The sequence below is a fragment of the Crinia signifera genome, chromosome 6 (genome assembly GCF_055691185.1).
Source record: "Crinia signifera chromosome 6, ASM5569118v1, whole genome shotgun sequence".
Taxonomy (NCBI): Eukaryota; Metazoa; Chordata; class Amphibia; order Anura; family Myobatrachidae; genus Crinia; species Crinia signifera.
In genome coordinates, this window is record NC_139222.1 from 175,041,552 (window position 1) to 175,058,401 (window position 16,850).

A 16,850-nucleotide genomic window follows, 5' to 3' on the forward strand; every position below is an offset into this window, starting at 1 on the left:
CAGGGGAGCGATGTTTCGCGAATGTGCATGCGCATAGACATTTATGCGCATGTGCAGCCGCATTGTGCAAGTGGTCACGGCAAATTAATTATTCAGCGGTTGCTCGCACACAGCAGTGCAGGTGGGGGGCGGCAGACCCTGGTCACACCCATGGGAACGCCAAGCGTTTCATGGGCGTTCCCATGAAAATGCTGGCCGTTCCCATGGAAGTTCATCTGTGATGCGGGTGCGAGGGGGCGGACTGCTACCCAGCCTCTTTCTGTACAGGCACTTGCAGATCTAAGACACCAGAGAGGTGTCGTAGATCTGCTAGCGCTGTAGAAATCATTCCATGGTCAGCAGCCATCAAATGATTTTGCCCCCGCACGCAAGCTCTGAATGGATGTTTATGCAAAACATCCATTCGCATGCGTACGGGTGCAATCTGCAGGTGGACCTTCATGAGGACGGCATTTAGATGTGAATTTCACAGCTTTGCGGGTGAACCAGAATGACCCCCATTGTGTGAATAGATGTGTGCGCCTACTGAAGAATTTGCAGCCAAGCGAATATGTCCAAAACCATTTTTTTTATGCTCACCATCGATTGATTTTTCCACTGGTCACCACTGCAAACAGCTAGCGACGAAAAAGAGTATCAGGATTTCATCACTGGAAGGCATCGCGCACGTGCATTGCACCCTAGATGCATGCACAGCCGCTGTGCAAATTTACACAGCAGCAATCAGGTCTGAATTAGGCCCATTATTTTCAATGAGTAGAAAATAGGTGTTATAATGACACAAGATCGGTTTGGCACAGAAGCCTTAATGTACAACTGGCTTTACAAGGTATGAGGAGGAAGTTTAGCTGGAGAATGAAAAGCTGCTCCCATATACTAGATGCAAATACAGCAAAATGAGGTAGAGTGCATATTAAAGAAGGGAGAGGTGGTAGTTACACAAACACAGGTGTATATTTTGTGGGTGCACAGTCATATAGAGACCATGACGAGTTGCAATGGGCATTCTGAGTGACCATAGGGTTGTTCAGAAGATCAATGCTGCAATCCATGGTGTGAGGATCATTCTAGTTCATTTGGACAGGGCCAAATTTGTTCCAATGGTTGGTGGACTGTGCATGCGCACAGCCCTTTTTGCGCATGTGCAGTTCCACTGTGTGAACGTCGATTTACAATGTTGCCGGGCCATTCGCATGGAGCGGTACAGGGAGGGGGGCGTATGGTGGCCGACGCGCGCGTCGCTCGAGCGTTTCGTTGGTGTTCCTAAGCAAATGATGTCGTGACGCGGGGGCCGTGGGGTGGGAGGCTGAGGTCACGGCCCTGTCTTTGGCCGGAAACCTGCAAATATAAATCAGTATCATTCGATAGTCGGCGACCATTGAATGATTCCTTCAGCAGGGGGACATGCAAGGGGATGTGTCTTTATGAGACATCCCCTTGCATGTTTGCGAGGGGATTGCTGCAGTGGGGGGCAGTGATTTGTCAGGGCAGGCTCTCTGGGACTCTGTAAGCTGCGAGCTTCACAGCTGAATGAGTCATCCATAATGAGGGCCTTTGTACATACAGTACGTGGCACATTAGAGACCCTGCCATTGGTATCTCTGAACAAATTCCTATAGTAATATTATTTTCCCAGTACTGCTCAAGTCATGACAGGATTTGCAATCATCTCCGGTCTGAATCGGGCTTTTCCGTATCAGTGATTTATAAATCAGTTGTTGTTTGGATTTAAAAGTTGTGATGGTGGAGATTTTAGGGGCATATACTGGGTGTTTCATATACTGGCAATTCTGAATACAGCGGATGTCAGATGCCCACACGCTTACCGCACAGGGCGCTCGGAGATCTGAGATACCAGACACCACAGAGGTGTCTCAGATCTGCAAACGCTGGAGAAATCATTTGATGGTCGCCGACCAGATGTGTGGGGGATCGCGGCGTGCGAGGGGGGAGCGGGCGGCGTCTGGGGGACTCGCAAGGCTGCAAAATTCGCAGCCTTGTGAGTCAATCAGAATAAGGTCCTATGTAAGTTATGCTAATGGTCTTAGACAAAATGTGAGTCTGCCTGAGTCTGACCATTGTCTGACACATGTATAAGATTGTTGCTAGGAAGCACTAGAGATTAATAATTGTGGAATCAGCAGTTGTGACCCTCAGAAGAGAACTCGGAAAGACTTCTGCGTCTGTCTAGGGAATTGTTATGGAAGGAAAGTGTCACAGCGTACCTCTTTTAATCCATCATGTCCTTCAACTTGTAACTCTATCACATGCGGCCGGCAATGCACAAGCCCCAGGGTCACTGCCAACGTCAGCCTGCCTCACATTCTCTATCCGACATGCAGATAGTGGCCCTGAGCCAATACAGAGTCCTGCTGTGTCAGCACCATTGGGGCCTGCGGCACTGCAACCCTCAGCTATTCCTCACACACAAGGGTACACTCGGCAGCACTAACGTCTCACACAGACAAGAAAACTTAGGCCTCTCCACGACACTTGACGCGTCCTCTGCAGATGTTGTTGTGCATTAACTCACATCAATACTACCACCCTCTGAGCCATCTCCTGACAGAGCTATATTTGATCGCATCTGCTGCTGACAATGATTTACATCTTCCTACATTGTTTCAATTTATTTGGACAAACTGTATTATCTTGTAACATTCAGAGAGGTAAAAACAAATAATGAAGAATATATTATGTAAGAAGTCTGCTGTGCATAGGACAAAATGTTTTGCTAGTAGGTGGAATCTAATGATCCCTATGAAAACCATAAACTGTATTTACTACTGTATTTAATTTAGAAACAAAATGCAGCTCATAGTTGTATGTTTAATAGTGCAGTTTAAGGCCTACTATTAAAGACTAGGTGATTCATCGCGCCCTACGGGCGATCTTCACACCATCGTAAGGGGCTCAGCCCCCTTAATCTGATAACCCTTTGATTGTGTGAAATATGGGTAGAATTTTAAGAATCATCTTCTGGGTTGTTTGAGCCACGCCCCTAATTGGTGAGTGTGCTGGCCTCGATTGGCAACAGCGCAGGAGGTGTGTGCGCTATCTGGAGGCACGCCCCATTTTGTAAGTGGGCAGGGATCCATGTGCTGACTTCCAGGACCTCTGTGCGACTCCTCAAGTTGCAGCACCGGAAGAGAGGAGGGTGCGGGAGAGTGTGCGGCTCCTCCCAGTAGGGGAACGTGTAGCATGGCAGCGCAGCAGCAGAGGAAGATGTGAGTAAGGGGCAGCCTGGCATGGGCACAGAGATGAGTAAGGGGCAGCTTGGCATGATAATGGGGATAAGAGAGTAGGCTGGAATGAGCACAGAGATGAGTGAGGAGCAAACTGGCATGGGTATGGAAGATGAGAGGCAGGCTGACATGGGCACAGAGAGAGAAGATGAGGGGTAGGCTGGCATGGGAACAGAGGAAGAGAATGAAGACTACCATGCAAATGGAGCGAGAGGATGAGGGGCAGGCTGACAGCAGGTAAGGTTCAGACTGGCACGGGTATTGTCTTCAGTAATAAGGCTACAGCTGAGCAGAGCTACAGTCTATGCCGCCACACTGCCCCTCCTCATAAACCCAGCATGGACCAGGACGTAACTTTGTACACTGGTAAATTGTAGGCTGTGGGCAGAGCAAAAAACGGACATGCCCAAAGTCACAGCAGGGGACAGGGGGTATAGGGCAGAGACCCGGGAGTCACTTGTCTTGATCCTCACACTCTGAAATACACCCCATTCACATAGGCACACACACACAATGTTAATGACGTTGAGGGGATGCCAGCTCCACTGTCTGTGAAGGGGCGCAGTGTCTCCTTGCATATGAGGCAGTGCGGGCACTATAAGGTCTGGTCTGTTTTACTCGGGTCAGGGCAGCAGTGCCGATGCTTGGAGCCCTCCTGCAAACTATTTTTTGTGCCTTAACTACCTGAGGGTGGGGGCAGGGATGCTGATGGGAAGTTAGGGGGAGGGGGAAGGAAGTTAGAGGGAGGGGGAAGGAAGGTATGCTGATGGGGAGTTAGGGGGGGGGGTCAGGTCAGGGATGCTGACAGGGAGTTAGAGGGTGAGGGCAGGTATGCTGATGGGGAGTTAGGGGGTGTGGGTAGTCATGCTGATGGGGAGTTGGGGAGAGGGGGAGGCCAGGGATGCCTCGGGGGGACACCTTATTGGGGGGTCCCTACTCATCTAGGTACTCCATCCAAGGCTGACCAGCCACGGTGCTCATGGTTCGGCCGGGGGACCTTATGTAAAAAGTGTCCCCCGGCTGTGGCATGACACCGTGGGCTGTTGAAGCCCGGTGCTACAGATAGAGCTAGACTCCCTCTTGCTGGCGAATCGCCAGATTGTCTCCGCTGGCGAGGTGCTCTATCTGATGCGCGTGCGTCTCACACACGCGTGCATCTCACACGCACGCGCCTCTCAGTTTCCGGGCGGCGGGGCGACGGGAACCCTGTTCGTCTCCGCTTCAGGGAGACGGACAGGGTTAGGTGGGACAGCGGGGAGGCGGTGAGGACCCCGGGTGACCGCCGACAAGCTGGCGAGGACCCGGGGGAAGCGCCATTGGAAGGGGACACGCGCGCATCTCGTGCGCGCGAGTCCCCTTTCGCAGAACAGTTGGCGGCGATGGGGGCTGGTGGGGGATGGCGAATCTTCCCCCATCCCCTGCAAGAGCGAGGCCCGCTCCATCTGTAGTTTCAAAATACGGGGGACCCCCAGATTTTTTGTCCCCCATATTGTTGGAACCAGGACCCTGCACAGATCTCAATGATCTGTGCAGGGTTCTGGCCAATTCACCTGTCAGAACCTGGTCTGTATGTGTGGCGATTTTTAGACACATTTTCCCAAATTTGCATCTCATTAAATATGCGATTTGTATACTTTTCAATGAAAAAACATCTGGATGCGAGTTCCGGAGGTACTAAAAATCGCACTTTCAGAATGTGCGATTTCGCGGCACAAAACGCGGGTTTTGCTGTTTTTTGCCTCTCATTAAATATGCAAATTCTCAAAAAAATCAAATCACATTTTCACATCTCAATAAATGTCAGCAGGGTTGCAGAGTGGGGAAAGCTGTCTCTGCAGCTTTGTGTGGCACCTGCTCTAATTTATCTTTCATTTTTCCCCCCCATTTAATACATTACTTAAGCTTAGTCACTGATGGACCAAGGGAGGTAGGGGCGCAATACTTAACACATACTGTATATCCTTGGTCACTTTGGGCAGCCACAACATTTCCAGAGCAGCAATTGTCCTCCCATTACCCTGGATTCATTACTGGACTTAGGCTTATTTCCGGGTAAAGTTGATCATGGGGGTGACTTTGGGACGGTCTATAATTCTTGTGGCTCTTTTTGGTTTGTAACATTAAAAAATTAGCATGGGGTGAAAGGACCACAATCTCTGAGCTTGTGCTAAATTAGTGTACCATCTCTGTAAACCAAGTCAATTTTCTCAGGGGAACTTGCCATCTTCCTTGTCCTTTTGCAGAAACCTGTGAATGCTGAGAACACATCCACCTAAGAGGATTTTGTGTGAGGCATCCAAATAACAACAGTCTATACCAGTGATTAGGAGATTCTCACCTGTTTAGGTAGACTCTCTTCTCTGTGAGTTGTCCCGGACCATGTACTGGGTCCTCGTATGGCTCATTCTGAACGACTTCCACCCCTTCTCCCCGGTCACTTTGCTCATGACTGTGTTTACTGATCATATAGAGCTGTCCAATCCTGTACTGCAAAAAGAACACAAACATAAATTACAAATATATTCCAGAGATAAAACTTTCATAGCAGAAATAAATAGTACATCAGACTCACAGCCAAGGGCATAACTACCATAGGTGCAATGGGTGCAGCTGTTATGGGGCCCAGAGCTGAAGGGGGCCCAACTTTACTGTCTAAGTAATATGTTTTACATGGATTTTTCACCATCAGTCGCTAAATAGGGGGCCCTTACAAACTTTTGCTATGGGGCCTACGAATATCTATTTACGCCCCTGCTCACAGCATAACTAGTACAGAGAAATGTAGACACACACCTAGCCAGGGCTAATATACTAACAGAGTGCCAGTGACATGCAGTGGTAGCTGTAAACAGAGAGGCATCCATTCGCAGCCTTGGGTGCGGGGGCCAAATCATTCGTGGATCACCATCAAATGATTTGGAAGGTGCACGCAAAACTAAGACACTCTCTGGTGTCTTAGCTTTGTGTGCTACCTGTATGGGAAGAGGGCAGGCAGCTGACCGCCCCCAGAACCCAGGCCATGACCTAATTTCCATGGGAACGCCCAGCATTTTCATGGAAACAACCATGAAACGCTGGGCATTCCCATGGGCGCAACCCGTCGCCGCCGTCCCACTGCTAGGTTGAAAAGGGGTGGTGAACTAACAGTTCACCGTGCCCGCACGCACCCAGCGTCGGCACATGAGCATAAATGCGCATGCACAAATGCAAAACATTGTTCCCCGTGTGAGCACGTGGGGGAGCGATGGAACCAGATAAGATCCATGGTCCAATTTAGATGTTGACTCGTAGGCTATTCTGGGGCACAAGAGTTAGAATGCCCTCCCTGGTCTGTCATAAGTTCTATGATGAATGTAAATATTTTATTGGCAGTTATGTTTTTGGAAGGTTGGTTTTGATTTTGAAATGATTGCAGCTTTGGAACATTGGGGTTTATTCTAGTTCATTCTTTCTGACAAAATCCTTCTTAGATGGACAAAACCATGTGCACTGCAGGGGGGCAGATGTAACATGTGCAGAGAGAATTAGATTTGGGTGAGTTATTTTGTTTCTGTGCAGGGAAAATACTGACTGCATGATTTTACACTGCAATATGGATCTCACTTTGAAGAAAAACCCCACCCAAATCTAATTCTCTCTGCACAAGTTACATCTGCCCCACCCGCAGTGCACATGGTTTTGTCCATCTAAGAAGGATTTTGTCAGAAAGAATGAACTAGAATAACCCCCATTGTCCCACACCTGCATATGCTTGTGTGTGCATGTATATACTTGAACAGTGAAGCAGAGCAGAGGAAGAGATCACCTTAGCCTTGGGATATGGGTTAAAGATTTACATTCACTGAGCATTAAAAGAGACATATATTCCACTAGTGTGGGTTACCATAACTTGTCTTGCAATCTGAGTGTGATTAAGTGATGTCACATGCAGCTTGGAATAGGTCACAGTTGCAATTTATTTTCAGAGTGCTACTTTTTTAAGACAAACCTCATCACAAATGCTTAGGAACATGAATACTATATGTTCAATACATTTTCTTATATTTTTTTTTAATTTACTGTGGATAACAAAGACAAACAAATTATATATAGAAAACATCAATAAGTGTATATTATGCATAAACAAAGAAGAATCAGATGCAGTATGGAAGTAGGGACATATGAGCCTACAGTTTTGAATAACAGTACCGTAGATACAAAATGGGTACAACATACAAAAAAAATACAACAGCAAAAAAATAAAAATAAAAACAGAAACAGGGAAAAGAGAAGAGGGGAAGAGACAATACACATCCAGGGGATAGTCCTTCCTTTATCAAATATATTCACATTACCAATGCTATAAGTTAAACACAAAGGAATGTCGACAGTAGGTAGAGGTAGAGAAATAAACATACTCAGCCCAATGTGCATGTATTCAGAATAACAGTGGGTCTTTCAGTTGTCTGTATAGGTACCAGGATGTATTTTGATATACATATACATCTTTAAACCCAATATTTGCTTTGAGTTATAGTTTGACACACCTCAAAAAGGTTGCAGAGCAAGATTACACCTATGATGCACAACAGAGGAGCTGCTGAGTGACATTACGGTGGTGAGAAATGGACAGGGGCTCTCCTTGTTGAGCATGCCAATTACTGCACCATAACATTTGTCAAAATTCTGCACCAAAATTGGTTCAAATATCAAGTCCACTACAAAGTGTAGATGGACGTGTGCCACTCTGCACAAGACTCCTGGCTCTGCACACAATTATATATTTAAAGCCATATTTAAATTAGCATTTTAGCATGCCTAGTCAGGGCTGATGTGCACCTCCTTGCTAAAGGTGCCCATAAACGTTACAATTATTGTATACAATATCGCATCTCGGTTTGGCGATGAGATGAGATCTAGTACAAAAAGTGTGCTGCACATACTTCTTGCATTAGATCTCATCTCATTGCAGAACCGAGATGCGATGAGATGCAATATTGTATACAATATTGTATACAATAATTGTAACGTGTATGGGCACCTTAACGGCCATTAATACTTTCCTCTTATTTTTCCACTCATTTGCACCTCTGTGCTTTCTGCAGCATACTCTGCTCCCACCCACCATCACTCTGCTCCTTTTTCTCCCCGCTCCCTTGCCCAAATTCTCCACTTCTCCACTATGTAATAATTAATAGAAATTTAATGTGGGTTTGACACAAACTATGTCGGCCCTCAATGTCACTTTATACCAGTGTTTTTCAACCACTGTGTCACTGCACACTGGTGTGCCTGAAAACTGTACTCAAGTATGCCACCAGATCTAGAGATGTCTACATGAGTTTACAGCCACCATCAACAGTTCAACTGTTACTCACTGGTCTCTTTTTTCAAAGGAGGGCCAATGTATTTATTTTTGTTACCTGTGCGGACCAGTGTGATTGTTTTTTCATATGGGGCCAATGGGGTTTTTTTTTTTTCGTGTGGGGGCCAATGTGTTTTTCCTGTGGGGTTCTGATGGCGTGCCTTGGCCATTTTAGAATGTTGTTTGGGGTGCCGCAAGTTAAAAAAAGTGGAAAATTACTGATTTAGACACTCCCTTGAGATGTACACCCAGATACACAGCTAATCACCAGCTTTCCGAGGTAACCTGGTTTGAATTACATGGTTCACACCATTCACTCTGAAGCTGGCCCTGCTGGGACAGAGGAATAACCATTGTAGAGACCCATGCACATTGTGACATCTGCCAAAGGACAGTAGTGGGGGCTATCTGGGGTGAAGCCACAGCATGACAATTCCCCCCCATGCGCACTGTCGCCCACCTGGCACCCGGCATCGGTAACTGTGTGCATATGCCTATGCCAGCACCCGGCCGGGTCCCCGTCGCCAGTAATATCGGCATCGGCAGGGACTTGTTAAGTGTGTACGGGGCTGTACTTCATAGAGCTTACAAATCATTCCAGTAGCATGTGCTGCCTATGAAAATAGAGCTTTGTGAAGTACAGTATGAGTCACTTTTAGCCCGCAAAAAAAATCATAATAATAAAAACAGGGAGGTTGCCTGGTGACTGTTTCTTTAATAGACCACAATTGTGCACTGTAATTAATTTGCTGTGCCATTTGTTTATTGCGAATTACACATTTAATCAGCACAATGAGAACATGAGCGGGAGAAGATAGCAGATGTTTGCTCTGTGCATTTGATTTGTGGGATAATGTTGTGAGGTATTGTGCCTTGGAGAGTCTGATAAAGATTTATTACCAAAATGGAAAGAGATTCATGACAGATATTAGGGAAAAATACAGTAGTGTGCACTGAGGATGTGGACATGGTTACGGCACAACTGCAGTTATTTACAAACTAACAAAATAAAAAATAATTCTGGAATACATTTTTTCCACACATTTTGCCACACACCCCAAACATTGGTGAAAACTACCAGTCTGCTTAGTATTTGTGCGAATTACACTAACACAGTAAGCCTGATTTTTGTGTTGTTTATGACAAAATGTACTCATTACCGCAATGTAACAATATCACTGAGCTGGCTGAGTGCTACTCAAGAGAATGGCCAGGAGCAAGAACAGTAAATATTCCAATTTCCCTGGCCAGACTCTTTAGGAAAGTAGAGTTTAAAATACATAGATTTTGTTTTAAAAATGAACCTTGAGTTTAATTATGTCACCTTTATACATTTAAAATAATAATTGAAAAAAAAAATATGTACATTCAATGCAGCTGGCAAGGGGGTTTGTATGGTGAGGATGTCTGGTTTTCGTGAGGATCGCCGAAAACAAGCCATCCTTGCCGTGTAACCCCCTCGCTGGCTGCTGCATATAGCCGTGAGCCTCGCCTTTGATGCCCATTTCCACCTTGCTTTTTAGAAACAGCGAGGTGGTAACGGTGAGTGAAGAGGGTGGGTTGAATACTGAGGGTGGGCTATGACGATAACCAATAGGCACTGCTCACCATCATAGCTCACCTAAACAGCATTAAATATACCCCATATGACTACATAATGAATGCTTAATAATATCAGATTCCAGCCACTTCTAGCATGGTGTAGCAATCTGGCCTGAGAAGACTATTGACTTAATTCAGACCTGATTGCAGGTCTCAAAATGGGCAAAACCATGTGCACTGCAGGTGGGGCTGATGTAACATGTGCAATAAAAGTCAGATTTGGGTGGGGTGTGTTGATACTGAAATCTAAATTGCAGTGTAAAAATAAAGCAGACAGTATTTACCCTACACAGAAACAAAATAATGCCCTGAATCTAGCTCTCTGCATGTTACATCTGCCCCACCTGCAGTGCACATTTTGAGAACAAATGTATTCTGTGCTCAGGTCTGAATTAGGCCCATTATTCACAAAGCCTCTAAAAATGTGCAGTCACTAGCCCTTGAAGTTCATGAAAATATCCTGATCTACAGGACATGTTGGTCTGCAGAGCCCTCACCAGCAAGTGATGGCATCTTGCACCACTAATCTGTGTGTCTTGGGTCTGTACATAAAAAGGTGTGGTAAAATATTCTACAGTAATTATAAAGACCCCACATGGTCAACATGCATTAGGTTAACATGTGTCAACCGTTCCCATGTCGACCTTTAGGCCCTGTTGACCAGTTGTACATGTTGACCTTTACTACTGTCTACCTTTCACCTGGTGACATTTTGATCCTGCCGACATAATGCATTTTGACCATATTTTGTTAACCTATTGACTGTCTATCTAGGCACCTTCTAGCTAACATGTGTACACCTCCATGAACAAAGACAAAGCTGACTAATACAATCTTTTTCTCATGGGAACCTTTTATTGGGAAGGTTAAGGGGCACAGGTCATGGAGACAATATTACAGTATGGGATCAGTGAAAGGATCGGCCTCAAATATATTTTGTTGCAAAAACAAATCTATTCTACTCAAAACATGGGCCCTTATTCTGATCGGTGCGGCCGGATCCGAATATGCGGCCAGCACCGTGCGTCCTAAACCCCGCCTTCCATACGGATCGCCAACTCCATCCGTACGCGGTAAGAAGCTGTCCGAACGGACCGCACGTGTATTTATCATGAATACACCTCCTCCATCTCAGGGAACCTCCCCCATCATTCGATGGTCACAGACCATCGAATATAGTACCGAGTGGCCAGGCAGCTCCCGCAACCTCAGACCACACGGACATTTCTCCGTGCAAAAGCAGTGATCTGGGCGGGCAGCTGACATCCGGCAATGTCATATGTCCACCCCCTACACGTGCGTCACGGCCGCATTACCATACGTACGCCCAGCGTTTTCATGGGAACGCCCATGAAACGCGGGGTGTAAACATATGGTAATGAGCCCAAACAGCCCTTCACACCCCTCTCCACCCCCTGTTCGTAGTGTACACATTTCATGCTGCACACTGCACATGCGCAGACACAAAACATCGGCGGCACGAACGCACGCAGATATTACCGCACCAACCAGAATAAGGGCCATGGTTTCATCATTCCACCTCTCAAATACATATAGTTGCGACTCTCCCAATTTACAATGGAGGTGTCTAGCCTACTGGTTACGGTAAAACATTCTAGACTTATACACTTACAGTACATACAAGATAGTTTACAAACCAGTATAGTGCTGCTGTATATTACTTAATAGACCACTCTGCACAGCACACAGTGTAGAAACTCTGAGGAAGCATGCGGCAGAGTATAAAACTTTCATTTTTTTTTATAAGTTTAACTCGCCTCTAATACAACAACCAGCAATTTTTTCCCCACCTGATCTGCTTGTAAACAGGGATTTTAATAGTGTGTGACGTCTTGTTCAAGCATCCCCCAGGCTGGTTTAACCAGAGAGCTAGTGACTGGCAGTTCTTACATTGGGATAATACAAGGAGGTGCTGTTAGTGCACAGAGCAACGAGCATTTACACCAAAGGGGATGGATTCTGTACCAGTTATAGACAGAACAGATATGAAGGGATTGGAACACTGCTTGTACAAGATCTTCTTAAATGGACAATGTAAAAGAAAATTAAATCATGTTAACTGTTTTCTAGGATACTTTTCTATTAGTTTCAATTATCAGGTTAGATTGCCCATTGTCCTTGCTGCCTATTTCCTAAATTCTGATCATCGCTCCACATAGTGCTCTTCTTACAGCCCACATCTAAATCACAGGGAATAATTAAATAATGAATGCTTTAAATTGTTCAGTGCCTGATGCTGACCTATACCACTGTATGTGGACTTGCCCAGAGGTACAAAGCTTTTGCCAATATACAGTATAAAAACAGTTTTTCTCCTACACCAGAGTGGGCACTTTGGGATATATACCCATCAGCCGCCCAAAATAATCCTCTATATCTATCTGTCAGAGGTTATTTTTGTTCAAATTGGACAATTTTTGTCCAAATTGTCCGGAAGCCTATTCTATCACAATGGTTTTCTTCTGATACATTGGAGTATCTTCAATGCTCCTTAGCGAGCTGTGAGGGTGAGAAGTGCCGTTAGCTCTCCCTCACAGCTCGCAGGTCACTATTCAACTGACTCCCCTGCACTCGCTGTTTCCACCTTCCTGGGTTTTTCCAGCAAGGTGGAAACGGCGAGTGTGGGCGTGAAAACGGCGAGCTTTGAGGCTAAATGCAGCTGGCTCAATGCATTAGTCAGAACCTCGCCGTTTGGGGGAATCCTCACCATCCTCTGACGACGAGGAGTCATCCTGAATGTTGAATAGGGTGAGTAGCTGGCAGGGGGGGTGGGGGTTTAAATGATCCTCGCTGAAAACAAGCTACCCTTGCCACAGACACCCCATCGCTGGTGGCATTGAATACCGCCCATTAACAGTGACTTTATTTCTGTCTAGAGCCTCTTATCTATTTCAGATGGACTGGCTGGAGTTGTCTCTTGATAAAGATAAACATGCTACAAAAAAAAGTAAACATGGCTACCTTTTGTTAAATCTTTAGCCCCATCTGTAAATAGCTCATTGAGAACTGCCGTATCACTGACATCTTGGTACAACCTTGAGGTTCTCACCACTGGCTGTCACCCCTTTTGATTACATTATATGACCCTATCCGTGAGGGGGGGGGGGGGGGGGGTTCCCAAACAGTTATTATGCAGGATAATTATTACAAGAATGTTTAAAAAAAAATTGTTGGTTTCTAAAAGCATTCAATAGAGACAACTATTATATTTCAAAAATGATTATTTTCTTACTACTTTTGTATTACATTCCCTGTACAAGTGGTGTTCTGATTATACTTTGTACTGTATTTCTATTTGCGGTTTTATAGCAAAATATGTTTAAAAAAATCTATGGGCAGGTAGTGTTAATACCTTGATAATGACACAAGTCCTTAGTATTTGTTAATAACCCCAGAGTCTCATACCTGTAGTATAATTTCTACAGATTCCTGGGATCATATTGTAAATTTTCATCAAGAAGCAAAAATAAGGCTTGTAGTTCTCACAAAGTAGAGCTTGTATATTCCTACAATGCTTCTATAATTATCTAATCACACCTACTAATTGGTTATAATCATTCTGGAATGGAACAATATGTCTGTTCTGCTCAGCATCGAACACTTTCTGTGTGTTAGCAGAATGCAGGGTGCGGGTCACTCAGATATCACTCAGATCCAACCAGAAATAAAACTGTTGATTATGCCCATTTATAATAGTAATAATTGGTCCTTTCTCATTCTAGAGAATGCATTCAAGCGCTCACTCATATGTTGTATCAGAGATAACTGGCTAATTGACCATTGCATGATCAAATATTTAAGAGTCAGGCTGCCTCTAGGCACAATGTATCATGTATATAATGTGTAAGGAGAACATCTATTGTGGGCATTGTGTGTATAAGGGGCATAATGTGTAAGGAGCACTACTACTGTGACTATAATGTGTAAAGAGCTCTTCTACTATGGGCATAGGGCCAGATGTACTAAGCTTGAAAAGTGATAACATAGAGAGTGATAAACAAACAACCAATCAGCTCCTAACTGTCATGTCACAGGGAGTGTTTGAAAAATGACAAGTATGAGCTGATTGGTTGGTGGTTTATCACTCTTCATTTTATCACATTTCAAGGCTTAGCACTTCTGGTCCATAATGTGTAAGGAGCACTACTACTATGGGCACAATGTGTGAGAAGCACACAACTGGGCATTACCCATGAGACCACAACCCCTTTATTTTTTTCAAAGGTCTCCAAAATGTATATATAAAGTATTAGAGCCGTCTTTTCCATTAGGCCCAATGGGCAGTTGCCCAAGGGCCCCAGGATTCCAAGGGCCCATGACCCACATCCTCCCTGTTTATATGGTGTGCTCTGCACCTGTCCCCGCAGCCCACAGGCTGTATGTCCATATGCGCCCCCCCCCCCTGTCCTGCTGGTGGGCGGTCCCCATCCCTGTGCGCCTTGTCTGTTATTGGCAGCACGCCTACCTGTTGTGTGGTGTGTATTGGCAGCCCACCCAGTGAGAGGGAGAGTCCCGCACTGTGTGTGCCGAGAAGAAGCCTGCGCTGTGGGTGCCCCTGCTGACAGCGTCCAAGCTGGCACCACTGCCGCAGAGCTCGACACCATTAAATTGTTTTGCCCAGGGGCCTGCACTGCTGTTAAGATGGCCCTGTACAGTATGCTTATTATAAATGTGTTGTAGTAGGGATTCTAGGGGAATTTTTTTCTCTACTTGATGATCAGTAAAAATAGGACACATCATGTGTCATGTTGTGTTTTACTTTTGTTGTGTCAAAATTTTTTTATGGTGTATAAATATATGTTTTCTGGCATAGTCCAATTACAGAATTATGTCATACTAGAGAATAATGAGGCCTCACGGTAAAGCTCAGGGGCCACAAAACGCCTAAAAACATCAGTCCTGCTTTATTTATTGCTGCTACATTGTGGCTGCAATGCTCAATTTACTGCATTGATGAGGTCATGGAAATACTGTACTTTCTAAGATGCTGCATTCCTTGATAATGTCAAACAGTATTTATAGCCATGTTCTCAATAATCTTAAAACTCTAAGTGTGCCATGGACTGTAATTCTTGGAAAATCTTCTTTACTTAACCCTTTGAATGCCAAGTGAATTTGTCAAAATTGGTGTGACAGTTGCCAAGCAAACATTTTTATTCATCATAATCAGTGGTGACTCGTACCTAATTGGGGGCTGCCTCTGGCCGCAGCGGGGGTACCGCAATTCAGACACCCCCTCCCAATGTCGCTGCCGCCTCTGCTGCTGCCTTCTCTATTCCCGTCCCCGGCGCCTGTGCTTTGATGACAGGCAACGGGACTCGCGCATGCGCAGTACGAGGATGTGTAAGTGTACACATCCGCTCGCATGCTAGTGTGGGTATTTGATCGGCATGGTGGCATTTACCTGTTCGCTAGGCAGCAAATATACGCAGCCTAGCAAGCTGGTCTTAATCAGGCCCTGAGGGCACTCACCAGATTTTTTTGCATAGTAAAATCAGTCTTTTATTAATCCATTTTTAAAATCAGCCAAGGTCCACGTGTGGGGTCCCCATGGGCCCTTTGTCAAGACAATGTAGCAGACAAGCTTCAAGTGTGTTCAAAATTATCCCAACTACAAGCATTATACTCGGCAGACACCACAAAGCTCCTCCTTCCCACTTATTAGCCTCAATTTACTAAGATGGGATGTTGCTCATAGCAACCAATTAGATTTGACTTCTTATTTATCTAGCCCCTTCTAGAAGATGATCAAAATCCTGTCTTCAATAGAACACCCATCTTAGTAAATTTACACCAGGGACTACTACCTACATGTAACTTTAAAGTATATGACTAGAAAGTGTCCCCCAAAGCTCTAATACATGGAATCTGCACTACAATGAAATATTCCAACATCAAACTAATGCTAATTAAAGGAATAAAACCACCCTATAAACTATACATACCCTGTAAGAGTACGCCATGCTGCCAAACTCCCAACTGTTAGTGATATAGAAAGTAATCAGAAAATGGCCTACTAACATGAACAATTTCATTCGTTCGTGCCTGACTGCGGTCGTTATTTTATATAACTCAGGGCTCTTTTCCTCAAGATTTTTACTAATTCATGTTTTTATTAAATGGCATAATCATATTAAAGAAATGTCAGAAAAATACAGGTCATCGGTTTTAAATATGATTGACAACAAGCTTCTCAGACAATTTGCCTCCAGCTGAAAAATAATCACCATCATTTGAGTTGACACTATACCAAAAGCGTTCCCTGAGACTCACCTCTTCAGGCAAGCGTATCAAATTCCGGAACTGCCCACATACGGTAACCTTCATAAACTTTTATATCCAATTTACTTCCTCACAGTAGATTCCACTCATACCTGCACACATTTTCCCATTCTTCACTTTATCATCCTCCTGACCTCAGGATAACATTGCTGTCCGACCAGATCATAAAGCCCCATCAAAAACCTTTGCAATGTGGTGGACCTTAATGCAAAAGATAACACCTATCTTAGCGATTTAAGATTAGCGACTAGATTTAACCAGCAGGCTGGTTATACATACGCATAAAGTCACGCATCACTATAGCTATATCCCGACACACACAGCAATGTAGGGCCATTTTCTGAGGGATGTAGTTA

At 44.9% G+C, this 16,850-nt stretch overlaps 1 protein-coding gene across 1 annotated transcript in view; it reads right to left on the bottom strand.

The window, feature by feature from the left end:
- The window catches only part of PITPNC1 (phosphatidylinositol transfer protein cytoplasmic 1), a 234,742-nt gene that overhangs the window by 104,113 nt on the left and 113,779 nt on the right, over positions 1 to 16,850 (bottom strand). The window contains exon 2 of the mRNA XM_083148189.1: positions 5,584 to 5,732. Within this exon, the coding sequence (XP_083004315.1) occupies positions 5,584 to 5,732 (149 nt within the window). The remainder of the gene's footprint in view (positions 1 to 5,583; positions 5,733 to 16,850) is intronic.